At 36.0% G+C, this 27,179-nt stretch overlaps 1 protein-coding gene across 2 annotated transcripts in view; it reads left to right on the plus strand.

Moving 5' to 3' along the window:
* Nucleotides 1-27,179, plus strand: part of LOC121862262 (cytosol aminopeptidase-like) — a 50,653-nt gene that overhangs the window by 19,657 nt on the left and 3,817 nt on the right. For both annotated transcript variants that reach the window (XM_042360370.1, XM_042360369.1), the window contains exons 3-9: nucleotides 11,084-11,241; nucleotides 12,891-13,062; nucleotides 13,933-14,029; nucleotides 19,557-19,740; nucleotides 19,975-20,121; nucleotides 23,074-23,265; nucleotides 24,248-24,397. In XM_042360370.1, coding sequence (XP_042216304.1) covers nucleotides 11,084-11,241; nucleotides 12,891-13,062; nucleotides 13,933-14,029; nucleotides 19,557-19,740; nucleotides 19,975-20,121; nucleotides 23,074-23,265; nucleotides 24,248-24,397 — 1,100 coding nt within the window. The remainder of the gene's footprint in view (nucleotides 1-11,083; nucleotides 11,242-12,890; nucleotides 13,063-13,932; nucleotides 14,030-19,556; nucleotides 19,741-19,974; nucleotides 20,122-23,073; nucleotides 23,266-24,247; nucleotides 24,398-27,179) is intronic.

The following is a 27,179-nucleotide window of genomic DNA, read 5'->3' on the forward strand; positions in this document are numbered from 1 at the left end:
CAGAAAAAGGTAGAAAAGAACACTTACTTTGAGGTGTGTATGTAGAAGGCTCCTGGATGATGATGATGATGATGGGAATTAGAATGGGGGTGGAGGAGAAGGGAGAAGAGAAGGCATTGGGGAGGAAGAGAAGTCACCCCTTGGCGCCATTTCACCCATAAAATTTTAGTTCTCTTGGTGTAATTCAAGATTATTTTCTTTAAATCAACACTGCACTGCATTATATATTGTCAATATGTAAAATATATTTCAAAATGACCAATAATTTGCTTGCAAACACAGAAAAAAGCATTTAGTTGAAGAGAGTCTCAAGCAAGATGTTACCTCCACTGAAAAGACACAAAGACTGACGCCTGTATGGTGTGTTGAGAGGCTGGATGGCGCGCATAAAACTAGTTTCATTACCTTCAATTATGTTCAATAATTGTTAAAATGACTAAAAAATTTAATATTAAACTTTTAGAATTATTGAATAGTATAAACTTCTTGATATTTGCTAAAATGGTAAGGAATTTAAGCCCTAGAACCGATTACTGTAGTGGCGGACTATAATACCACAGCTGGTGGACCGCCAAATGCAAGCGAAAACATGTTCAGGTCGGTTCGTAAGAAACTCGTTAATAATAATAATAATAATGATTAACGGTTTATTGAAAGAACTTGGCAGCCAGAAGGCTGAAAATATACAGTTACATATTTGGGGAATGGGTTTCGAATTACAAATAATATACAAGTAACATAAGTGATATAAATAAGATATATAATAACTAGATGGGGAAAAGCTCAAACTACAGTACATTTCAACATAGTGACAGTGCAAGGAGTAGTGTTTACTGGGAGTGAATACACTGGTCTATTACAAGTTATTGATAATTTTTACAATGGTTGGGACTGGGCTGTTCTTATAGCGATCAGTTCGTGCACGTATGGGCTGGATGCGGTTGTGGTGTCGAACAGCAATTCTCGGGCTAGGGATCTCAGGTGGTAGTAGGAGCTGGTGTCGAGGATGGTGTAGAAGCTTCTTACCAAATTTGCAGATGAGGTCGTGGTGATGGTCAGTGAGAGTCGAAAGGGTCAGTGTGTTGAGCGCTTCTTGATATGTGGAGTAGGATGGGGAGAGAATAATCTTGCATGCCCTCTTTTGCACTTTTTCTAGGTGTTTACGTTGTGTGGCATTTAGGGAGGAAGACCAGGCATAGGGATTGCACGTTAACCGAAGTTAAGAATCTTATGGAAGGTAACTCGTTAACCGAGGCGCTCGTTAACCGAGGGACCACTGTACAGTACTGTATATCACATCTTAAGAATATAGAGGTACTGGAAAAATTTAATATGGTATTACTCTTACGCTTATCTCTTCCCCATGATGGTTAGGAGGAAACTAATCACACGTGTTACTACAAACTCCACGTCCTGACTTGCCCACTCTTAAGAGTTTCCTTTTCTTTGTATATGTGAAAAAATATTGAATGATTATAATTTATTAATATTATTCAAGCAGCAGGTTTTAGTTTAAGTAAATGTATTATGATTATCTTGATGAATGGAGTTTGAGTTTATGAATTATTATTTACATGTACCTGCACAATGAATTGTGGATAGCCGTCATATTTTTCATGGTGAGGCAGTTCTACCTTGAGCAAATGACATCCACTTCTACAAAGTTAAAATTTACAGGAAAATACTTATTCACATCAGGTTTAACAGAAAATTTATTTTCCTTCTTTGACCAATGAGGATCCAGTGAGACTTAAGGTAAATCATTGAGATATTCTTATAGTCAGTCCATGTAGCATTACTGAGTGTTTCAAGAAGTACTGTACCGTAAGTGTCTTGGTCTTGAACTGTAATAAGTTTAACACATTTTTAACAGTCCTTGTTGAATGTTCTGAGGGTTACTGCAAGTCACTACCGTATTTTACGGCATATAAGACACTTTTTTGTCTGAAAAATGGCAAAAAAAAAATAGCCTGTATCCTATATGTGAAGTTATGGTCTCCCGTAAGCTAATGAATCCCTCAGTTGCCGTCTCCAGTAGGCTAAATTCTACCTAACCCAACTCCAGAATTAGAAATATGTTATTGCTTACTTCAACACATTATTATTATTTTTAATTAATTTAAAAATAGTATTGTAAATATTAAAGCTCGACTTATAACTAGTACTGTACTGATAATGGTAACCTGTGACGATTAACGTCCGTATGGCAGACACCTAACTCTTCAGAGGTAGCTAAGCAGTAACCGTTTGTGAACGCTTACAAGCATTACAGTCTGTCAATGCCAAACCTGCAACATTTATTTTTAAATCTACAAATAACTGATACAAATGAAGATTTACATATAACTTTCTTTTCACATTTGTGTCTGTTAACATCGCTGGCAGCATTGTAGCGAGGTTAGACTCGTCACTATAACCACCAGGCTACTGGAGTTATGGTTGTTTTTCATCTCGTATTTTCGGGTAGATATACGTAACTTTCTTCATTTATTTTTTACTCAGTTACATGCACACACCATATTGTGAAAAAGTAAAAGAAATAATTGTCCTAAGGGCAAACATGTAAAGGGAATATTTATATTTCTTTATGCACGAGTTAGCTGACTAGTTCAGTGGGGGAGGGCGTGAGGAGAGTATTGCTAGGGAATCAGCAGAGGTGGCGTCTGCGTTGCTATGGTGAGCCATGGACTACACGCAAATGGCGACTGTGTTAAACTTTTTTTTGGCTTTTATTTACTGGTTTGGCAATACAGTATTTTTTGTTGTACACTTGCAACAAAAAGTATCGGTGCATACTGTGGTGTGAACAATTTGAGACCAGTGACGCTAGTTATTGGGAAAGGCGAGTTGTTCCTGCCGTATGTTGGCAGCCCTGTTTTCTTGCTGAGCAGCTACTATGGCCTGGTCAAGTGAAACAAACCGTTATAAAAAAAGGTCAGTAAGTGATAAATAGACAGTATGAAATATGAGGAGCTCCTTGTTAACAAAATTATTTGTGATACTTGTGAATATTGCCACATTAATTTATGCTACCAAATAAACCACTCAACCTGGTCGTCCTGAGGGGTGGTGCAGCGTGGACGGCTGCTCCGAGACCTGTCGTCTGTAGCAGCAGTTTCGAGGTATCGCCGAATCCATCGTGCAGCGGTGTTCCTGTGGACACCAACCCCCCGGCTAATATCTGTGACGCCGAACCCTTCGTTATGAAGGGCAATAATAGCTCCTCGTGTTCCCTCTGAGGTTTCCATGTCGTCTGGCGTGTGTAGATCTCTACTGCTTCATATTGCCTCTGTTTTATACCCAAGTTCACCGAAACCGAACCCTCGCTCGTCATTCAGTCGACACAAAGTAACAATCCGAATAGAGGAAACAAACACACTGATTGTCAGCCATACACTTACCAACCTTCCCGACATATCACAGTGTATACGTATCGTTTCGGAAGTTGTCGATCTCACCCTGCACCGATACTTTTTGGTGCGAGTGAACCTTATTTATTGGTAATATTTTTATTTATTCCTCACATTTACTGGTACTGTATATATTATTTTAGGAAAACTATGGCTACAGGAGGAAAGTACACGAAAGTTTTTTCCTAAATACGCCCTGCTAAAATGGGGGTGTCTTATATGCCGTAAAATATGGTATTTGTTTTTACTTTCAATTTACAGAGTTGTGATGCTGCTCATATATACCTGTACAGTATTTTTCTTATAAGCTCAGAAATCATGTGTAACTCTTTCATAATTTTTTTGTATTATGTTTTTTAAATGTAAAGTAAATTTGTAATATAACTTACATATTAACTAAGATTTATTTAAGTGTACTGTATTTGGGCTTCTGCTGGCAAGAAAATTTCTTATTTTGTAATAAAACTTAATATTGAATGTGTGAAATGTGTGAAATTGTCTATTTGTGTTTCATAAGGAAAAATGTGGCAAGTTTTTTAATAACAGTATTCCCTTACCCTTATTGTACAGTACAGTACAGTACCTGCATATTGGCCCTTGGGCCCACGTGCCAAACTTTGTGTTGCTACATCCAAATGGCTTCACTCTTATAGTCCAACTTTCATTAGTTTTCTGAACTATTATTTTCCATAATTTTTCTGGAATGCAAACCATCTGTACTGTAAATGGACTTGATGTCTCGGTAATGCAAGGCTCTTGCCTAAGAGTATGATGCTATACTATTTTTCTTAGTGCAGGTAAGCTTAATGCTGATAATTAAAAATAAAATCATTAAAACCACAATTCAGCACAGGTTATATTCCTTATCTGTAACTACGAAAAGGAATACAGTAATAGAATCATGAAATATTGGCCAACTTATGACTCACAGTTAGGTGAAAATTATTGCACGTAAAACAACATGGTTGTATAATGTGCTTAAACCAAATCTGGACCCCCAGCCAGGTGAATGTTTGTCAGTCTAGCCGGTCTACATCTTTCTGTGGTAGTCATATGCTGTACTTTATTTGTTGAAGTTTATGGAGATATCACATTCTGGATTCTAGTATAAATTTACCACTTTAGAAAATTATAAAGTTAACGTTAACCTGACATTTTGGATGATCACATCACCGTATCTAAAGACTGTTAATGTGGGATGTCTATAGCATTGTTATTTAACCCAAAATTTTTAAAATTATACTGCAAAAAGGCACACTGCTGCTTTTGTACATCTTCTCTGTATGACTGCACTTTAATTTTAATGATATTTGTAATTGATCCCCAACACCACGAAGGTCTGTCATAAAGAGCCAATCTTTAAGATATTACATGAGCATTCATGTGTTTTCATTATTTTTAATATTTATTTATTTTTTTTTTTTTACTAATATGTAGTTAAATTATTGGCCTGCCGCCCCCCCTTCCTCCTCCTATTTTTTTTTTAACCATAACTTTTTCTCATGGGCATATTATGAATAGTGTCTTCATACCTAGTTCTTGTCCTGAAGTAACTTGCTGACCACATCAAAATTTCTTGATGTAAAGATTTGTATTGGCCTCAACAAAACTTAACCAGTTGTATTTTTGTTTGGAATAGTTAGCCAGTGACCTGCCTTTCTTGACTGACTGTGTTTCTGTGTGAGGAGTCTTTTCACGTACATCTCATTATATACTCTGCCAGTTGTATGATCTGCCCCCATGTTAACAGCTATGACCAATTCTTGATCACCTTTCTTAAGTTCACAACTCTGTCCAGTACTCTTGGCATCCATTTTTCCATTGTACTGACAGTACAGTGCTTGCTGTGTATCTGAAATCAAGGTTCTCCTCAATTGATATTTTTAAATTGATGTCAAGACATATTAATTACAGTTGTGTCTGCAGTGCACTCACAGGATTGGGCTTATATTGATGTCTCCGTTAGCCGGAACAATTGGTACAGAGCACTTCCGGGAATGAGAGATTTACGGTTAACGAGACGACTCACTCAAAGCCGGAAGAAAATCCCTCGTCCCCTGAATTTTCCGGGTTACGAGGAAATGTTCTCGGAAGTTCCAGAAATTGCCCTTTACATCTTCTCTCGAACCCGGAAAAAATCCCCATCCCCAGAATTTTCTGGGTATCAGGGAAATTTTCTCGCAATTTTGCAGAAAACGTGTCCCTCGGAAAATCATTCCCAAAGCCATAATTTTCTGGAAATTCCGGCTTTGGGAAAAATTTTCCGATAAAATTTCAATTCCGGCTATCAGAGAGTTCCAGGTTTGTGGGATTCCGGCTAACGGAGATATTACTATTATATTGATAAACTGTGATGGTACTGTAAAAAAAAAATTTTTCTTAAGAGTAATAAAATATTTTCCTATAACAAGCCTCAGAAATATTAAACCCAGGAACTTTGTCTTCAGACTTCTTAAACTTTGCCTCTTCAAGATATAACAAAGGTATTTTTAAAGTTGGTGGTAAAGAATTATGATTTGGTAGCCCACTTATTAAAATTAGTCAGGGAAAACCCTGATGTGTACAGCATTTCCTCCTCAATCTCCTCTCTCACCGTGTAGTAAACCTTTACTAAATGCTTTATCTCTCTCTCTCCTTTTTTGATATCCCTTTGTAACAGTGAAACATGTTTGTTGCACTCATTTAAAATACAGTAATCAAATTTTCCTCTAACTTAAAGGAACACATTACAGTGTGCTAATTTTTAAATTTAGCACATACAGTGAGTTCTGCTATAACGCGTGTTTTGATAACGCGAATTTGCTCTTACGCGATTTATGAATTAGGAACGATATTTGTATAACGCGAATGCTTGTTTGCTATGACGCGATTTTTGCTTACTATTTCTCCAATTTTGTGGTATTAACTGTGAATATGGTAAAGAAGAATATCTCCAAGAAGCGTTCTGGTGATAGAATTCCCGGTGATGATCGTAAAAGAAAGGATATAACACTTGAAGAGAAGCTCGATTTTATCAACCTCAAAATCACCCTTCTCCCCCATCAAGTTACATTCATATTTTTTCAAGGTAAAGTATTACATTTACTGTATGATTTCATTATTAGATATGAATGTAACATTTATTTAGACTGTGCTATCCTTTGTGTTAGGCTAACTACTAAATTTTTTCGATTTCGAGTAATCTGCACCTAACCCTATTTTCTCCATAAGCCCTGTTATTTCTATTACGCAATTTTCTATAACACGATATTTTACAAGAACACAATTATCGCGTTATAGCAGAACTACCTGTACCTGCACAATACTGTATACCTGTTTGCTCCTTTGGCTGAATATGTTTGAGAGAATTACTGTGCATGCAAGAGTTATTGGGCAAGTTAGTACCATACCACAGCATACAGTAGTATTACTAGGTGGATGTGAATAGAGGTGAAATTGTCATTACAAACACCATCTTGCAGAACTAATCAGACAACGTTATGCAGATAAGTGATTGTTTACCATGCATTTGATACATTGTGGTAAATGAGTAACTGAAATATATAGAAGTTCTGAGAGCATTTATGATGTAAGGCTTATAATAAATAATGTAAAATTATGCACAAACCTCATTTGAATAATTAATACTAAATAACTATACATTACATGTTCAAGAATTCCAGGGAGACTTCATTAGTTACCCCATGAAAATGTTTTGAAAGTCCTTGCACAGTATGAGCCAAATTGATACCCTACAGTAATAAATATGATGGCAGTCAGTGTGTATGAATGACAACAACTGAAGAGTCTGTGTTTGATCTTAGGTATGAATGAGGTGCATTTGAGCAGAAAGCTTGCATGCTTGAAAAAATAGAAACAACAATGGGTTCCAGGAGCTGAACATTTACCACATTAGTTTTTGAGAGGATTCACTGTAACTTGAATTTCCAATTTTTAAATCACTATCAAACTAAAAGGTGTGATTATTTTTTCTAAAACATTAGTTGACATCTTTTAATGTTACCAGGGGTAGTTTGATTGCTATTACTGTACTGTGGTGTATTCTAAGCAGTGCCATGGACTATGACACAATGAATCTGGAGTAAGTAATTTTACTAAAAGAAATTGGATCTAGTCTTTGTCAGTAGGGTTCAGGGAAGATCATCCGGTACATGACTTGATTATAATCAAGACCTGGGATTGAAGTTCAAATTTGTACAAGTTTATGGTGCACTGCACAAAATATGATCAGACAGTGTTTTATTGACTGCCTGTTAACAAGGGAAAAGAATAACTGGCTTTATTTTTTATTTATTTCACATTAAAGACTATACATGATTTAACTTTAGTACAGTATAGTATAGTAATTTTTTTAAGGTAAGGTAATGGCTCATCTGACATTGGGAAACTGTGTGTGGAATATCCCAGATCATCAGTTTGGGCTTGTGTTTCAGGGATGCATATCTGCTTTGATTACTGTATGTATATATATATATTTCTACTGCTTTTGTAACAGATACTACACACTACTATTATGTACTTGTTGAAATTTGATTGTAATAAAAGTAAACCCTTAGAACATGTTGTCTAAATATCTTCACTTCCAGTGTGAGTTATCGTTTTTAACACGACATCATTTTACAACAAAGCAGTTTTCTCCTGCATTAACATTATTTACAGTCTGTGCTTGCTTAGAGTTTTTCTTATTTTTTTAAAGCAGAACTTAAAATTTAATATTAAATTTTCAATATGGTTCTGTATATGTTATTGGTGTATAGGAACATCCTGGTTATGGACTGAAGGACCAGTTCATATGGCAGTTGCTTAGAACCCTTAAAAATAATTCCCTATGGGAACAATGTAATTATGGGGGTTTAGGTTCTAAACTGCCTCAGACAACTCCAATTTTATTAAGATTTCACCTACAATAGTATCATAATTTGAAGATGACAGCTATTTAACCCCTTCACTATGGGGATGTCACTTTTGATATTTGACTCAACTAATGCCAGGTGATTTTATTCAACTCAGATGGGTTAATGGTAGTTACGTCAAATTTATTTTTATTCTTTTTATGAAAAATTCTCCAAGTGCAATAAAAAACTGTAATTGCAATCGTCCTGCGAACATTATCCATTGTAAATAATGTCTGTCACCCATGCTACTACACACTGGTGTGTTCATTAAGCACTTAGATGTGGAACATTGATGTTTTATTTAATATTGGTAAGTGTGAATATTTACTGGTAAATATTATATACTGTACAGTACTGTACTGTACTGGTATTCACATAAACATTTTGCTTTTCTGCTTCATTGACATTTGTTTCCATTATAATAAGAGTAAATGTTGTTTATAAATCCAAGGGGGTATACATACACAACGGGTTAGGTTCTAGGAGGCTTATTCGTAACATGACACATTGTAACCCTCACGTTCATTAACTGGGGTGTTCCTGTACCCAATTTTGAGCAAAGTAAATAACTAGCTGTGCCTCAGTTTGAGCAATATCATAAAATGGGGAAATATATTCTTAATGTTCTCTTTGGAGATACATTGCCTGGAGCAAGCCCTAGAGGGAGCAAAGTTCACTGGATGAGAGAAACTCAGACTTGTACAAGAATTAGGTCATTTCACAATTTACACATCCTACTTGTTACTAAAGAGCAATCCAATTTCATGAAAATCTACTGTTAGATTTGATGGGTTCCAACATGTCCGTTGATGGAAGCTCCATATCATCAGACTGTGTTGGTACTGTAACCAACATGCCAGCCAACCAGCTGTTGTGTTCTTTAGCAAATGTAAAAACTTTTGCAATGCCTCAGAACATATCTTAATACAGTAATTTATTATATACTAGAAAATATCTTAATACTGTACTAAGTGTATAATGAGTTATGTCTATCAGGGCAAAGGAAAATTGAGATAAACTAATGTTCCACCAACTGAGGCAAAGGAGGATTAGAATGCACTATAGGAAAATAGTTTTCCTGTGAGAATGGGCTTTTTTTATAAAAGAATACCTGATACTAGAAACGAAGGAGATCAAGTGGAAAAGAGTTCTAATACATTATTTGGGGGCAAATTCATTGATATGCATGTATGAAGAAAGATCGTACATTTTTGTGTTTGAATGTTGCAAAATACATATGAGAAGAGACTGAAAGTTTTCCTGTTTGTGAGAATTGGTTAATTCCAGAACTTTTAATTGGTTTAACAAAGGTGTGTTAGCTGTACTTGGAAACTGTGGATGGTGATAGAATGATCCAGGGAATGAGAATAAAGATTCAATATGAAAGAAGGTTGGAAAGAAGAGATTGATGATAAACTTATAAAGAACTTTTAAGATTTAGAGAGGTTCACCAAGATGACTCAGAACAGAGTCAAAGTTGTAAATGTGGAACGAAAACAAGGCTTTCATTAAGATGTATGAATATTATGTACAATATGTTTTTAGATAATTATGAAAATTTCCTCAAACTCACATAAAAATCACACAGAATTGTAAAGTTTCTTGATTCTGTCTTAATGCTTTCCATCATATTTCACACATTTATGCATCAAGTCAAATCAAAACTGCTAGGTCATTTCTACATATGTAAGAATTGCTCTATGTTATTTTTAGGACTTTCAGAGTATGTGCATAAAAAGTTATTTGCTATCAAATTTGTACTGGAAAAACAATGTATCAGTGCTGGAAACATCACAAAATATGATTGAAATTTAGTCATCTTAACTAGAGCATGATAGGTTTATGAGAGTAATGTAAATTGTTTTGTTCAGACTCAGACAGGAGGTAGTAGGCAGCTACCAAACAGGGAGGTACTACTGCCTGGGAGATATTGGAAGCATAATGTGTTGTCTAATGGTGGACCCTGCTGCCATATGGCATCACAAAAATTGTGACCAAGTCCCAGGTTGCTGATCTGTCTTTCTGCCTCATTTACACACAATTGCAGGGTCTCAATTGTCACTCTTACTACTGACAACACAACATACATACTGTATATATTGTTTCCAACTCTTGATTTTTTTTATGAGTTATCATTACAGGTATTTTATTTTTATTTTACTGTATTATTTTTTTATTAATTATTATTATTATTGCTATTATTATTATTATTATTATTATTATTATTATTATTATTATTACAGTATTATTATTATTATTATTTTTATTTTTATTATTATTATTATTATTATTTTTATTATTATTATTATTTTTATTATTATTATTATTTTTATTATTACATTTTTGCCCCCTAGGCCGTGATGTGGGTCAGTGACCTGTGCCCGGGTGGGCTAATCCCCATAAAAAAAAAAAAATAAAATAAAAATAAAAAATATAAGTACAGTACAGTATTGTATAAATATAAATTATGGGATGCAGTACAGGTACACTCACTACAAAAAGTATCTGCAAAATTTTTGCTAGACAATATGACAAAGGACAAAGGATTTTGTCAACCCTACCAAGAAAACAGGAGTCAGTGTTCATTTTGATATCCATCGGATCCTACCTTGCAGATGCTTTCTGTAGCGAGTGTACTTGTACCCTAGTTTCCATGGTGTAACAATATTATAAGATGGTGCTGGGACCTAGATATAAATAGGAAGATACTCTATAGTACTGTATGTTAAATCTTCTTAAGTACTGTTCTCAGTGTTTTGAACTTCTCCTTCTAAACAGTGGTGGACCATTGAAGGCTGGAAAAAGTCGGGTACTTTATGGTGTATCAGAGGTGTTCCCAATAGTGGCACTGGTGGGGCTTGGGAAGCAAGAGAACAAGTCCAATCCCTTAGAGGAGCGAGATGAGGCCAAGGAAGCCATTCGAACAGCAATTGCAGGTAACATATACATTCCAAGCTCTTCATTTGTCTGTAATGAATCTACTTGGGAACACACATTGCAAACCTTTGAGTCATGTCACAGGAACTGCCTAGCTGTGAAAATGTCTTCTAGAGAAATCAAATATCTTAATCTGAGAGAGGATCTTGAACTAATTTTATACACTACTATGTACCAGGTAAATGTGGAAAACCTTATACATATACAGTACAGTTATGAGCAATAATGCCATTAATTACCTGTAGGTTTTCAAGAACATTCTAGGACTGCCTCCTATTGTATGTCAGTTTTAAAGATTTATATTTGATTGTTAATACTAAACTGAACTCTCATCTTTCAGCATTAATGTACAGGTAGCTCAAAATCTCTCCCAGTCTAAATGACCACAATGTTTTGCTCTGTGCCCACACCTACACCATAAACCATGAATGTACTCCCCAGCTCCATCCTTTTGTTTTGGTCTAAGGCCTCTTATTCTCCAAACCTTTCACTTTAATTGAATTCATTTAAATACTGTACATTATCCTCTGCTATTCCACCCAGTTTCATATCACTCCTGCTTAACCTTCAATATCTTTCCTCGTGGAATCCATATACTGTACAGTCTCTCCTCGACCAGGTCGTAAGTCGAATTGCTCGTAAGTCGAAAAGGCGAAAATTATACGTAGAAATTCTAGAATGGATGTCTCTTTTTCTTCTCAGCACCACGAGAACTCTCACTTTTACACTTGCCAGCCATTTTAAAGGGAATTACAAACGAAAATTTTGTCAGTACACAGTGCGATCACTAACGTTGGGATTCAAAAATATGTAATGCGAAAAATATTTTATACAACCATGGCCGTCGTATGTCCGGGTTGTCGTAAGTCGAATATGTCGTAAGTTCAGGAGAGACTGTACCTTCTTTTTGGTCTTTAAAATTTTCTTCTCCTAGATATTTGTTCTCTTCTGGGTGTCTCCATACTCACATCACTCTGCTGACATTTGCACTTTGTCAGATTTACTGTCACCAGAGGCAAGAAGCAAAAATTAAATTGACCTGTTGAATATCCAACTTGTGTTCTTGACACATGTAGCCACATCTTCTCATCACTGAAGCTGTAAACAGAAGACACACTGAGTTATCCAAATATATAATTATATTATTGTACAGTGCTACATTAGTCCACAACTGTGCTGGTTGTTTTCCTTGACTTATTACAATGTTTCTCATTAGATATTAATTGCAGTATGAAAGATTTGTAAATATTTGTTACTCATATACTCATATGACCTATGGTATCAATATATTGAATTTTTTATTACAGTACTGTGATCCAGTATGTGTGGCTTTGCACTTAGTTGTTCAGTGCTGGAATATGTGTTTTTTCAGTAAGAGTTTAACTACCCTTGGCCTTATGAAAGCTATCCTCATATGACTTTAGCAAAGCTTAGGATGTGTCAAGATATAACCACAGTATTTCTCAGTAGGTTAAGTGTGCTGTATATTCCGGTATGTACTGTAAAGCAAATATGGGTCTGTCTGTGTTTGTGTGTACTGTACCTGTAGGTCTGTACATATTTTATTTTTGTTGCAGGAAAGAGTTTGTTACAATACAGTAGATAGATAATACAGACAACTTCAATTAAGTATCTGATAATTTTGTAGCTGGGTGTCATTCACTGGGAGAGACCAACATCAGCAAGATACTGGTGGACTCTTGTGGGGACGGTGAGGCAGCTGCTGAAGGAGCCCACCTGGCAGTATTCAAGTATCAGGACCTCAAGAGTAAAAAGAAACCCATTCCTACAGTTCAGTGTTTCACCGAGGACAATGAAAGGTTCATCTTATTTAGAATTAATATATGATTTCACAGCATTTGCAAAAAATTGGGTTTTTATGTAATGGCTCTGATTCAGTAAACTTAGGACAAATGTAGAAATTCTTGTGTGAGTCTTGAACTGTACTGTATTCTTTTTTATGAGGCAGTGTTTGTGAAGTCTTGTACAGTATTTTCTCGATTTAACGAACTAATTTGAGCCACCCTTTCTGTTAAATTGAATTTCTGTTATTTTCGCTCACTTTAGCAAACTAGTTTGCTAAATCGAGCGTGATCCCGTTAAATTTCTGCTAAATTGAATTTCTGTTATTTGTGCGCAATTTAGTGAACTAGTTTGCTAAATTAAGCGTGATTCCGTTAAATTTCACCGCTTGGCGCATGGGGTTTGTTTACATCCACTCAGTCTGTGTCCTGCGTGTGTGCTGTTCACTGCCACCTCTCGGTCTACCTCTTGATCAACTAACTACTGTACTAATACATCATGCTGAAAGTCTCTCGGAAGTCTCAGAAAGGAAGTGGTGTGGGGGAGAAAGTCAAGAGTGCAGCTATCAATTGGAAAAAGTTTGAAAATTATAGAAAAAATTTAAAACAAACACTGAACCTCCATAGTTTAAGGTGAACCATGAATAATGTTTCTATGCACAGTATCCTGTGTCTGAGGTGTCTCCGTAGGTGTAAGCGAATTTACGGAATTAATCTTGATTTAGCGGACTAGTTCACTAAATTGGGTGAAAAATAACGGAAAAAATTCCTTCTGTTAAATCGAGAGTTCGTTATATCTGATTCTGTTAAATCGAGAGTATACTGTATTAGAAATATTGTACCTTAAGGGTGTTGTGAAGACTGAATTATTGATGATGAACTGTGCAGGTGGACTCGTGGAGCAACTCTGGCAGAAGGACAGAATATTGCCCGAAGATTAATGGAAACACCTGCCAACATTCTGACACCTACAAATTTTGCGCAAGTATGCTTATTCATATCTGTTACAGTAGTGAGAATGATTGAGTTACAAAAAATGACAGGAGAGTCTGTACGTGTGTGTGTTTGGTCTTTATATTGGTCACCATGCACTGTATCAGAATAAGGTTTGAAATAGTGGGAAATTTTAATATATTTAAAAGTTGGTGTAGAATTTCCTCATACAGTGTATGGTTCAGTTATTGAGACCTTTAGATATTTGTTTATATATGTAGATATGCACAGGCTTTTAATTTTTGTGTACTTGTACTTTCTACTCAGAGTATTCCAAATTTCACTCTACACAGTTGTTTAACTGCTGTAGCAATTTTTGTTTCCAATAAATCTCAAAATATAATTGTCATCTTATCATATATACTGGCAGTCCATGATTTATGGAGGTTTAGTTAATGAAAATCCAAAGTTATGAACAAAATTGTCCCAGATTTGATTTACAAACAAATAATCCGAAGTTACAATATTTGTTTCTAAATTTTCTTAGTTTTTTACTAAGTACACTAATATGTAGTGAAAACATGTAAAAATATTGATGTTTTTTTATTTTACTGCTGTACCAATATACCTTATTATTTTACTAACTTAGGTACAGTATATCATCATTCACTAACACTCAAAATTGTATTCACTCAACATACAAGCTTTCAATGTGCCACCATTCTCCTACAATCACTATATAACTTATTCTTCAAATGCACAGAGGACAAGCAGTCACTCAGCCAGTTTCCTGATTGTCCAATTTCTCCTCATTTATCTTATGTAATATATGGCAAGTTTGTTACTGTGTTATGAACTTTATTAACCACTTTATTAACTGGGTAGGCACTCTCCTGCGAGATGCTTGGGGTCTGGTCTGTTACTCACCTCACCTCACTTGACTGTACCACATGAGAGATAATTGCACATAATGATTCATAGCAAGCTTGGTATTTGAGATAAAAAGGTGGGATATGTTGCATTAGCATTATAAATAAATTATCTACAAACAGTTTCATCTGAATAATCACTATAAAATAATTGTTTCTATACATATGCATGAGTAGAATGCATCAGGAGGCACCACATGGTGCAATCTCCTTGCACTTTTTATGTTTTCCCACCCCTTTACCTTTGCCAACAACATAAGGCAAGGTTCAAAACTCTTACAACACTGTTATAAATAAATGAAATCACTGTGATAAATGAGAAATCAGCACAAGCCATGAGAAAATCCTTGGGAAATGTGGGTCAAGGCTATGTTCTGAGTCGTTGAAACAGAAAGGGGGACTGGTGTGGTAACCTAACCTTGGAAAGCAGTCTAGATAGATGCCAGATCATGCTGACATTGCCAAATGTGTGTCTTGCATATGTAGCATTCATGTGCAGACATAAAATTATTTAATTTAAATTTTTTACTTCATAAAAGAATTTGTGTACGAAAACCTTAAAGTGGTAATCTATATCATATGCAACGTACTAGGTTGATTTATTTTTTTGGGGGGGTGGGGGGGGGTATGCCCTGGCTTTTGTAATGGGAGTCTATGAGGAAATGTGCTCTGATTTATGAAGGGGTTATCAGGAATGGAACCCTTTTGTATATCAGGAAATGCTTGTACTTTCCTGAATATGTTTTTAACTTAAAATTTTCCATATCCTGTACATCATACAGTTGCAGTACAGTGAGTTCTCGCTTAACGTCTGGGTTACGTTCCTGAAAACGCGACGTTATATGAAACAACATAAAGCGAATCAATTTTCCCCAAAAGAAATAGATAAAATACGGGAGTTACATTCCCCAGCCTCCCTTTGCCCCATGAAATACATATACAGTACAGAAATTCAAAGCTCTTTGTGTGATGCCGGTGAGGTGCTTGTATGCATTACTATAAAGTCATATTCATTGACATTTTATAAGACAAAAATTTAAAACTCCTCTACATGACAGATAAATACAGTAAATACCATTAGGTAACCTAGGTTGGCTGGCGGGCTGGCGCCAGCTGTCATAATACATCACCTCCCCCTCCGACTTCCGGCAAGATTGAAGGTTGTTTAGGCTTACAGTTTTTATCTTATAAAATGTCACAGACTAAAGTTAGCAGAATATAAATTGCACTGCTGGAATCGTGCAAGGCAGTGAATAATATGAATATAGACATCATATATTTTGCACAAGAGATAAAAATTTTAGTCCCTTAAGTTCATTTAAGTACTGTACATGTTTTTTCAACTTATTTTTTGTAGATATAGTAACTTTCTTCATTTATTTTTACTCATTTACATGCACACACCATCCTAAATACATACAGTGGTCCCTCGGTTAACAAACACAATTCGTTCCACAGAGTCATTCGTTAACCGAAAATTTCGTTAACCAAATCTATTATTTCACTGGGATATTGGGTAATTGGTTCCAACTAACAGAAAAGTACATACAAAGTATAAACAAAATGTAGTACAGTACAGTACTGTACACTTACTTTGAGGTGTGTATGTAGAATGTTGCTGGCTGATGATGATGATGGGAATTAGAAGTGGGGGGGTGGAGGAGAAGGGAGAAGAGAAGCATTTTAATGCTTCTTGGAAGACAAGTCACCTTCCATAATAATGTCAGGAACCTCTGGACTGACAGATTCTCTAACATGAAAATCCTCTCTCCTTTTTGGAGAGGAATATTAAGGGGAATCATCTTTCTCACCCATGCTTGATGCAGTAATTTCACCAATAAAATTTTAAGTTCCCTAGCTGTAATTAAAGATTATTTTAATTAAATCAACACTGCACTGCACAATATATTATCAATATGTTAACTAAATTTCAGAATGACCAATAATTTTAATGTAAAAACGTAAAAATACTCTGTATTCAAGAGACCAACAAACACGATGTTTCCTCCACTGTAAACAAAGTTAAACAGAGACACTTTGGCGAGTGAGTCAAGCGGCTGATGGGCACACAAAAAACTAGTTCCCAGTACTGCATATATTATCAATATGTTAACTAAATTTTAAAATGACTAATAATTTTATTATAAAAAATGCAAAAATATTAAAGAGCACAACCTTCTTGATATTTACTCCACTGGAAACAAATGTACAGCTCCTCCCCGACTTACGACGGGGTTAGGGACCCAAATCCAGGTCGTAAGTCGAAAATGCTTAAATAATACATAGAAAATCTAAAATGGGAGTCTCTTTTTCTTCTCAGCACCACAAAACTCTCACTTTTAAGCTTGCCAGCCATTTTAAAGTGAATTATAAACGAAAATTTTGTCAGTACACAGCGCAATCACTGATGTTGGGACTAAAAAATATGTAATTTGACAAAATTTTGGTACAACTGAGGCGGTCGTATGTCCGGGTGGTAGTAAGTCAAGTAGGTCGTAAGTCGAGGAGGAGCTGTAAACATAGAACTGATTACTGTATTGGTAGACTAGCCGATCAGCTGATTAGCTGATGCGCACAACAAAACGTGTTTGTCGTAAGGACTTCGTTAATCGAAGCTTTGTTCGTTAATAGAGCTGAAAATCCTTATGGGAGCTAAGGTAATTCATCAACCTAAATTTCGTGAACCGAGGGACCACTGTATTGTGAAAAGGGTAAATGAAATATTTGTCCTAAGGGAGAGGGTGATGCGCAGTAGAAAGTAGTCCATGACGACGTAAATGACGTTGTACCGAGTCACTGGGACGTTAAACGAATTTTTGGTCTCTAAAGTTTAGCGACGTAGTACCGAAACAACATTAAGCGAGAACTTATTATAATATATTTTGCTGTGATATGTGCTATGCAGTATATAATTTATGGGATCATCTAAAGAATCTGCTCCCCACTTTGTTTCACCTAAAGATTAACCACCCTAACACTAACCTAATGTTTCATAACCTAACCTTATCCCCCCAAATAGTATTAGTATTCTGCCAAATTCTAAAATAGATTTGCTAGGCCTCACCATTTCCTCTAATATGTCATGGAAGCCACACATCCACAACATTGCTAAAGCTGCCTCCTGAAAGCTGGGAATGCTGTACAGATGCCGTAGCTACTTCACTCCTGAGCTGTTGCTTCAAGTATATTAGGGATTCATTCATCCTAACTTGGAGTACTGCTCTCATATCTGGGATGGCTCTTCTTCTGTCCAACTGTTAGATAGGGTGGAAGAAAAGGTATTTCGTCTTATTAACTCTCATCCTTTAGTTGATAATCTTTCATCCCTTTCTCTTTGCCACAATGTTGCTTCTCTCTCTCTCTTTTACAGGTACTTTAGCGGGCAATGTTCGGTGGATTTGGCATCTTGTGTACCGCCGGCAAGGCGGTGGGCTCGTAACACTCGTCTTGCCCACGGTGCCCACCTTTTCTGTGTGGATGTCGGTCACACTAGAATAACCTGTTATAGTACATCCTTCTTTCCTTACACTGCCAAACTGTGGAATGCTCTGCCTTCTCTGTTTCCATACTCATATAATGTAGGTATACAATACAGTACTAGTATATTATTTACAGCAGTCTTCAAATCATGTGGATTCATATGTTGATGATTTGAGCCATCCAAGAACACTAAGGTACACAATAATTTCAATCACTGATTGAGTCTGTTTGAATCAGAATTAATTTCCAAATGTTAGCCTCAGAAGTTATGTCAGGAATGTACAGGAGAGAACTCTACTAGTGAGTGTTTAATCGCCTCCCCCAAGCTGCCGAGATGCTTCATGATCAAACACACCCATTTTGTAATGAAAAGTTCTTACAGTTTCCCTGTATTTGTTTCAAAGTATCTAGTTGTGCAGGTACAATGTTTCTTCATAGGACATCATCTCCTGACCAAAAATTTAAAACTGAGGCATTAGAAAACTCAAGTTAGAAAAGACAGAAGACAAGTCCCCACCTATACACTAAAAAAGGTTGAATTGTTAATCATCTGGCCATTTACCAGTGATAGCAATGTCTCCATTAATCTTTTATGTACTATATAAGGAAATGTGTCATATTTTAAAAGCAGTTATCTCATTTGGTTTATATGAAGGAAGGCACTAGTATGAGACAAGCAAGGAGAGAGATTGTCTTTGCAAATATGCACAAAGGAGAAAATTGAGGTACTGTATAGAAGTACTTTATTGATATATGAAAATGGAAATTAATGCTGATGTTCAAGCTACATTTTACAGTACGTACTGTATAACAAACTAGGCAAAATTATATTTGTGTTCTGCATGACTTTACTTAAAGCACACAAATTAGGTAACCTAACTCTGTCCAGCCCAAAACAACTCAGTCCAGTTGCCTTATAACAATCTCACCTTTAGCTCAGCATCCAATCCTTCCTTATTATTTATTTTTGGATCACCTGAAGAATAGACACTCATCTTATATCTCTTGTTATTAACCACCTTAACACTACCTTGTAGGGATAGGTTAGGTTAATCTACTGGTGAAATAAACTTGGGTGTCTTCTCTTCAGGTGATCCTTATTTTCTAATGCTTTTATATTATTTTATTTTTAAGGCAGTGCTCTACATATTTTTTTTAATGTCCATACAGGAAGCAGTAAACTGTTTGGAAGGATTGGGAGTAGAAGTGCTGACAAGGAGTTATGATTGGGCCAAGCAAAGAAACATGAATGCTTTTCTCTCAGTGACTCGAGGATCTGCTGAACCTCCTGTGTTCCTTGAGCTCAGTTACCGTGGCAATGACCTCTCTGATGAAAAGCCCCTAGCTATTGTTGGTGAGTCTTATACATGCATTTTTCATTTAGTGTGTCCTCATTTTTTGTGGTTTTCTTCTTGTGTCCTTGGGAATGAAAGGTAATTATTTCCATATATTTAAATATTCATATTATGCAATTACCTACAACTTAATGTTCTCATGTTAGCTGAGGTTTTACTGAATTACAGGTAAATGCTTAAATTTCATATTTTTATTTAGCATTTAAAGATATTAGTAACCATTTCTTTTCCAGGGAAGGGTGTTACATTTGATACTGGTGGCATCTCCCTCAAACCACCAGCTAATATGGACAAAATGAGGGCAGACATGGGAGGTGCTGCCTGTACTGTGGGGTCCATTTTTATTGCAGCTGCCTTAAAACTTCCTATCAACATTAAAGGTTAGATATTTTTATTTTATTTTTATTTTTTATGATTATTATTATTTTTTTTTTTTTACAGAGTTTAGTCCACCTGGGCACAGTTTACCAACCCACATTGGGGGGCTAGAGGGAGAAAAAATAAAATAAATTAAACCATAACTAAAACAAAAATAGAAAAAAATAAAACAGATCAAGAGTTAGAAACAATATACAGTAGACCCTTGCCATTCGCGAGTCTGCGATTCGCAATTTTGACAATTCACAGTAAGCAGATGATGGCTATGGTGGCTAGCTTGCAAGCCTTTTCCCTCAGCATGAGTCACCCCATCCAGCATCTTGTGTTGTACTCTCAAAACTTTAGTGTTTCTGTGAGAAATGGCCTCTAAAAGACTGCCTCGTGTCAGTGATAGTGGAGTGAAATGTAAAAGGCATAAGTCAGTGATGACCCTGACAAAGAAAGTTTTATTATTAGATAAGTTAAAAGAGGGGATGAGTGCTGCGGCAATGGTCAATTGTTTGGTATAGGTATACAGTAGTGCAATAAGATAGTATAAATTGCTATTCACGGTTTTGCCAATTTGTGCCATTTCTTGGAACCTATTCCTCACGAATGGCAAGAGTCTACTGTAAATTGTATGCTGTGTTGTCAAAGTAAGAGAAACAATTGAGACCTGCAATTGTGTGTAAATGAGATAGAAAGTCAGATCAACAACCTGGGACTTGGTCACAATTTATGTGATGTGATATGGGAGCAGGGTTTATAGGGAAGCATATGTTAATAAGTTATTGACTAATGATTTGTTTATTACTAGCGAGCTATTTGGTATGATACTGTACAGTAAACCAAATACTGTACAATAAAAGTCTTTTATATCTGGATCTGGAATAATAATGGACTCGGTCCGTTTTATACCCTCATAGTCCGAAGTGACCATGTGAGTCACTTTTCGCCACCAATAATCACCATAATCACCAACACTCAACACCACCAACACTCACTATCATCACCAACACTCACTACCACCAACACTTAACATCATCACCAACACTCGCCACCTCCAACAATCACCATAACCACCACCAATACTTATCACCACCAGCATTCACCACCACCAGCTGGTGTTTACAGAATAAGAATGCGTTCAAACAGGCTGGGTGACAGGGTGATGTCCTGCAGGCTAGCAGAATAAACAAAGTCACTACACATTAGTAACACGTGTGATACTGGTTGGTCGAAAGTGGTTGGGGTAGGGGGGGGGGATTTGTAATAATAACCACTGCTCTGCCAGGTGCAAGTGAACAGCTGACTTGTATTGTATTTATTTTCCTAATTTTTTCTGGTAAAAAATAACTTGGGTCACAGATATTCACTATAATATGTGGAAAGCCGTCATATAAAGAGCAAGCATGTTAAGTAAGTTGAATGCTGCTGAGAAAATCTTTTACACGGGGAGAGGATTGATTAGCTCCAAGTATACATGTGTACGTCGCTCTCATTGGCGGAGAGAATGTAAACAAACTGGCAGCTTTTGGCGTGTCCTGAGTTTTCTTTCTATCTTGTAACTTCTGCATTGTATTATGGATTTTTATATTTTTTTTCCTAGTAAAAAATAACTCCAGGAGAGGTCCAAAGAGCTCTATAATGAATCAGCGTTATGCAGGATAGCGCTAAACTGGGTATTACTGTAATTATTTGTGAAAATTTGGATACGAATGGACCCAGGTCCGTAAATTTTGTACCATAACGGACCTGAGTCCATTATATATGAACCTAGTGCGAACAGGTCAGAGTGTTTGTTAAAGCCAAGGTCTACTGTAGACAGTGTCCATTATATTGTGGGTTTACTGTACAGTATATTGAAGTTACAGTAATAAGAGAAAGGATGGGAACACTGTACATTATGAAAGGTTCTTAATATTTACAACGTGAGGGAAAGCTTTTAAAGGCTCTTAAATCACTTCGAGAAACAACATTTGTGTGTGAGTGGATGGAAGATTGAAGTTTTGATATGCTTGTGGGAGCATCTCTGGAATTTTAGGATACCTGTGGATGTGATACAGTACTTAGACTGAGCAGGTGATAGAGAAGTTAATTTTAGCCCCCTGTGTTGGGAGGAATGACTTACCATATAAATCTCAGTCACAAATAGCAGTTGTATCCTGGGTTGTGTAGACCTATTGAGGGCATTACTTGATTGAACAAGCTATGGACCCAGTCATAAAATGAGAGACTGAAATGGTAAACTTTATTGTACCTCATAGATTAAGTAATATTTTATACATTGCATGATTAAGATGGATGGGGTAAAGTATCAGAGGTTTGCAGGTTAGGAAATTTAAGTACAGTACAATACAGTACTGTCACTTGGGCTAATATTTAGTAAACACGGGACAGTAATTAGGAAAAGCAAAGTGCAGTATTGAAAGTAAGAATAAAAAAATGTAAAAATATTAGGGATTTGGGTACAGTAATGTTAATTTTGCAGCAGTCATTAGTTTTATTGCTGTGTGAGTTTAGCCAAGGAAAAAAGAAACAGCAAAGAATAGAAAATAATGTTGGAGAAAATTAGCCTCTGTAAAATCCCAGCACATATCTTGTGCATCCCAGTTTTTATGTTGAATAATGTTTTTGTTTCTAAACATCTGTGATATAAATTCAAAGATAAATAAGATCTTAACTGAAAGATGCACATAGTTGTATGCAAACAACACATACGGTTATGACTAGAATACATACTTGGTTTTACCAAGAGCCATATACTGTATACACTTTCCAAATGACACATGGATTAAATAAAATACACACATGGTTTTAGCTAAAACACACACATGTCATTGACTAAAAGATCCACATGATTTTGACTAAAAAACACATGTGGTTTTGGCTAAAAGATACATATGATTTAACTAACAGACACATAATATTTTAAACAAAACAAATGGGCATATTCATGTCACATATATTTCCAGGTTTCATCCCTCTGTGTGAGAACATGCCAGGGAGCAGAGCAACAAAACCTGGTGATGTCGTGGTAGCATCTAACGGCAAGTCAATCCAGATCGACAACACAGATGCTGAGGGAAGACTTATATTAGCTGATGCTCTTCATTATGCTTCTCAACACAAGCCCAGAGCAATGATCAACATGGCCACCCTCACAGGTAATACTGCTATAAGTGTTGCCTTATTTACTCTGCCTAAATTTTACTCTTGTATGATCTTGTTATATACAAAGCAGAGGAAAGTCAGGATAAATACACAACAATATAAATGGAACCATCAATTTCTGAGAGATATGTAATGCCAGCAATCAGCAAAGATGCTAAAATGAAAATAAACTAACAAAGTTTGAGATACTGTATTGTGGTATGGGGAGGCTGAGTGCTTGTGGACTGCACTTGTTATCTATTTTTGAGGGTTTGGCTTTTTTTAGAATCTTCTCATAACATTTCAGTCATCTTCTAGTATTAGAGGCTAATAAAGGAATACTTGAAATGTCTACCGCAGAAACCTAAACATGGATTTGCCTGTTACTTAATTGGAGCAGTTGCCTTTTGTTTACATTTAAAAATAAAATTCTGTATCAAGTATGAAATTTACTATTGCAAGTTTATTTAAGTGGGAAGTATAAGGTTAAGAGCAGTAAAGGGGAGAAAGCCATAATAAAGAGAATTATTGTTCGGAGAGTGTGAGGGTTGAGAAAATAAAACAAACAAGTGATGATTCAGTGGGGAGGTGGACAAACAATAAGCATTAGGTAGAAGAGATGGCACACCTCGACTTCTGCAACGGTAGATCCTCCATGGATAAGCCAGGCTAACTGCTACTCTTCCTGTATTGTTGGCATTGTTTTTCACACACAAATAATATAAGCTGTTGGGAGAATGGGAAAATATGGCTGTTTGACTGATATATCCTTAACAGTTATTCCCAAGGCAAGAATTAATTTCAAATTCAATACATTTTGATTCAATGCGAGATGCCAATGCTGATGCAGATACTACGATGACAACATAAGCCTCCCCCCCCCCCTCTTCTTGGAGTGAGTGAACATTTTTCTAACTACAGTAATAAATTATGAATAATAAATACAGGTACTGTATTTTGACATATTTTTAAGGAATCACATTATATGTATTACAGGTGCAATGGCTGTGGCACTTGGGAGTGGAGCTGTGGGAGTGTTTAGCAACAGTTCTGCATTATGGGAGGTGATGCACAAAGCTGGAACCATCTCTGGTGATCGTGTGTGGAGGATGCCTCTGTGGAAGCATTACTCAAGTCAAGTAACAGGTAAGTGTAGTGTGCACAATAGTTAGCAAAGCATAATTATGACTTGGAAAAGTTTTCTCTTAGAATAAATAATGAGAAGAGGGTTATAAGGCAACTACTGTATTGGAAACAGAGGTAGATTTAGGCTTCCATTCCATATACAGGTACTATATTTATACAATATACAGTACAAGTATTGAACCATTTATCTGGCATGCTTGGACCTGTGGGTTGCTGGTTAGGGTTTTTCCGGAATATGGAGTGCTAGGCTTAAAATGTACAAAATGTATAGTAAACCCTTTGTAACTGGCTGTGAAGCCTTTGTACAGATCACTAAAAGTAGCTAACTGTACTGTACAGTACATTGTAACATTAAAACCTATAATTATGGGCACATAAACAGGAATAATGAAGCATATACAGTAATAATGAAAGCATAAAAAGAGCAAAAATAATACAAGTTAGTGTACAAACTGCATCACAGTCTCCCCTAATACTCACCCTAGCAACACAAAAGCATCCTTAGCAATGGTGCTCTGCCATGGACCCTCCAGCTTCACAAATGTAAACCGTAGATACATAAAACCTTATACAGTAAGTAGAGCGTCGATTTAAAGTGATTCAACTTAAGATTATTGATTTAAAGCGACACCCACAATTATGGACAATGTTTTAATTTAAAGCGAATCTTTCCTATTTTGTGCTAGTCAATCTGGCGCATCATATTTTAAAATTCGCGCCTAATGTTTCTCTGGGCACGCTACATTGTCCTAAGGGCAAAGCTGTACTGTACATGTACTCAAAATAATGTACTAAATGATTAATAAAAGTTTTGTGTAGTGCAAACTATAGCATGATTATATTCAAATTAATCTCTATCTTAAAAGAATTCCAGCAATGTAAATTATATTCTCCCCGGTCACTTCTGTGACATTTTATAAACTAAAAACAAAAACTCAATCTAAAGGACATAAATAAACAAATAAATACTTCACCAGACCTTTGGCCCCAACTGTCAAACGTATCACTGTCACCTCCCCCCCCCCCCTTCCCAGCCAGGGTTTGGTGGATATAGGCATACAGTTTTTATCTTATATAATATCACAGACTAAACTTAGCAGAATATAATTTGCATTGCTAGAATCCTTGTAAGACAGCGAATAATTTGAATATAAGCATCCTATATTTTACACAATAGATAAAAATTTTAGCCCTTTGTAATAAAATTAATTAGAACATGCCAGTTCAGTGACATTTTATAAGAGAAAAACTTAAAGTCACTCTTAAGGACAGATAAATAAATAAGCACTAGACCTTGGCATCAACTGTCAAACATGTCACCTCAGCTGATCTCTAGTATACAAACCATTTCATGTCCCATAATTTTAGTTGTGTTGATTTATGAGAATTTGTTTTAACATCTGGGTAGACTCTCAGTCTTTTTAGTATTTTGTGTTTCTCTCAAGTACCAAACTAAATTATTTCATTGAAACAACACTTCGATTTAGTGCGAATTCGGTTTAAAGCGACCTCTCTTGGAACGTATCTCATGTTATATCGACATTCTACTGTACCTTATGATAATTATTTCATTTATTTCTTTTTGCACATTCTTTATGTAGGATTATGTGTGTGTTTGTAACTGAGTTAAAAAAAATGAAGAAAATTACGTGTATCTACCCGAAATTAAGAATTGAGAAATAACCATAACATAACATATACAGTAGCTCACAGGTGGGAAATGGTTGAAAATATCTTCACTCGGCCCGGGGATTACATTTTAAGTACTGTTTGTTCCAGAACATAGCTGGTTTTTGGAGCATTCCGGATACCAGAACACCAGATAAATAGTCTCATACCTGTGTATAAGATATGTCAGTTATGAAGTACTGTGCATAGATGACTTCACTTTTTCTTTAATATTTTTATATATATTTTATAAAGGGTTCATTCTATATCAAAATATTTTGACTATGTGGTCATGTTGTATTGTATACCCACACAATTATACTAACATGCACCTTTTGTCATATAGATCCTTATTTTTTCATTTAACATTCAGCATTCCTTCATAACAAAAGAGTCAACAGTGAACTTTCAATGTTACTTTGTATACAAAATTTTCAGAAAACAAGATCCACAAGTAGTATCGGTTGATGTGCAGTCTGTTTTGAAACTGGGGGGTAACAGTACAATCTAAAGGGGGCAATAGTAAAAATGGGGTACTCCCCGTTGTCCCTCATGGCGACGGGCATGCTTGCAATATGGAGAATAAAGACCTCTGTCCAACCCAGAATTTCGACCAAACCGGGCAGGTCTTCCTCCCAATTATTCTGGATTGGAGGAGTTTACTGTGCATTGAAAAATACAGCAACACATTGATATTGTACAAAAAGTAGTTATATATTACATAAACAGCTCCTTCCTTCTCATTATTTCGTGTGAGTTATGCCAATAACACCAACATGGAGACAGGCAGGTGCCAGGTTGGCTGTGACCACACTATGTCAACAAAGAACTAGGAATTTGATACCACACAGTAACTCATCTGGGATTAATTATTTTGTATTTTACATTAATTTTTTTAAACCTAAATAATATGAGAATTGGTGAAATTGAATAATGTAGTAAAAAGGTCGGAGGTAGAGGGGTACTCGGGAACGGGAGTGGGGAAGATCAGTCAACCACCTAACTGCCCTGCCTCCTCCTCCTCACAATTTACAGTTTTATATTATATTTTCATTATTACTTAGTCACATTGGAGCATTGGAGTTATATTCATATAATATTGTCTCTATTTCCA

Source organism: Homarus americanus, unplaced genomic scaffold (assembly GCF_018991925.1).
Source record: "Homarus americanus isolate GMGI-L3 unplaced genomic scaffold, GMGI_Hamer_2.0 scaffold31037, whole genome shotgun sequence".
Taxonomy (NCBI): domain Eukaryota; kingdom Metazoa; phylum Arthropoda; class Malacostraca; order Decapoda; family Nephropidae; genus Homarus; species Homarus americanus.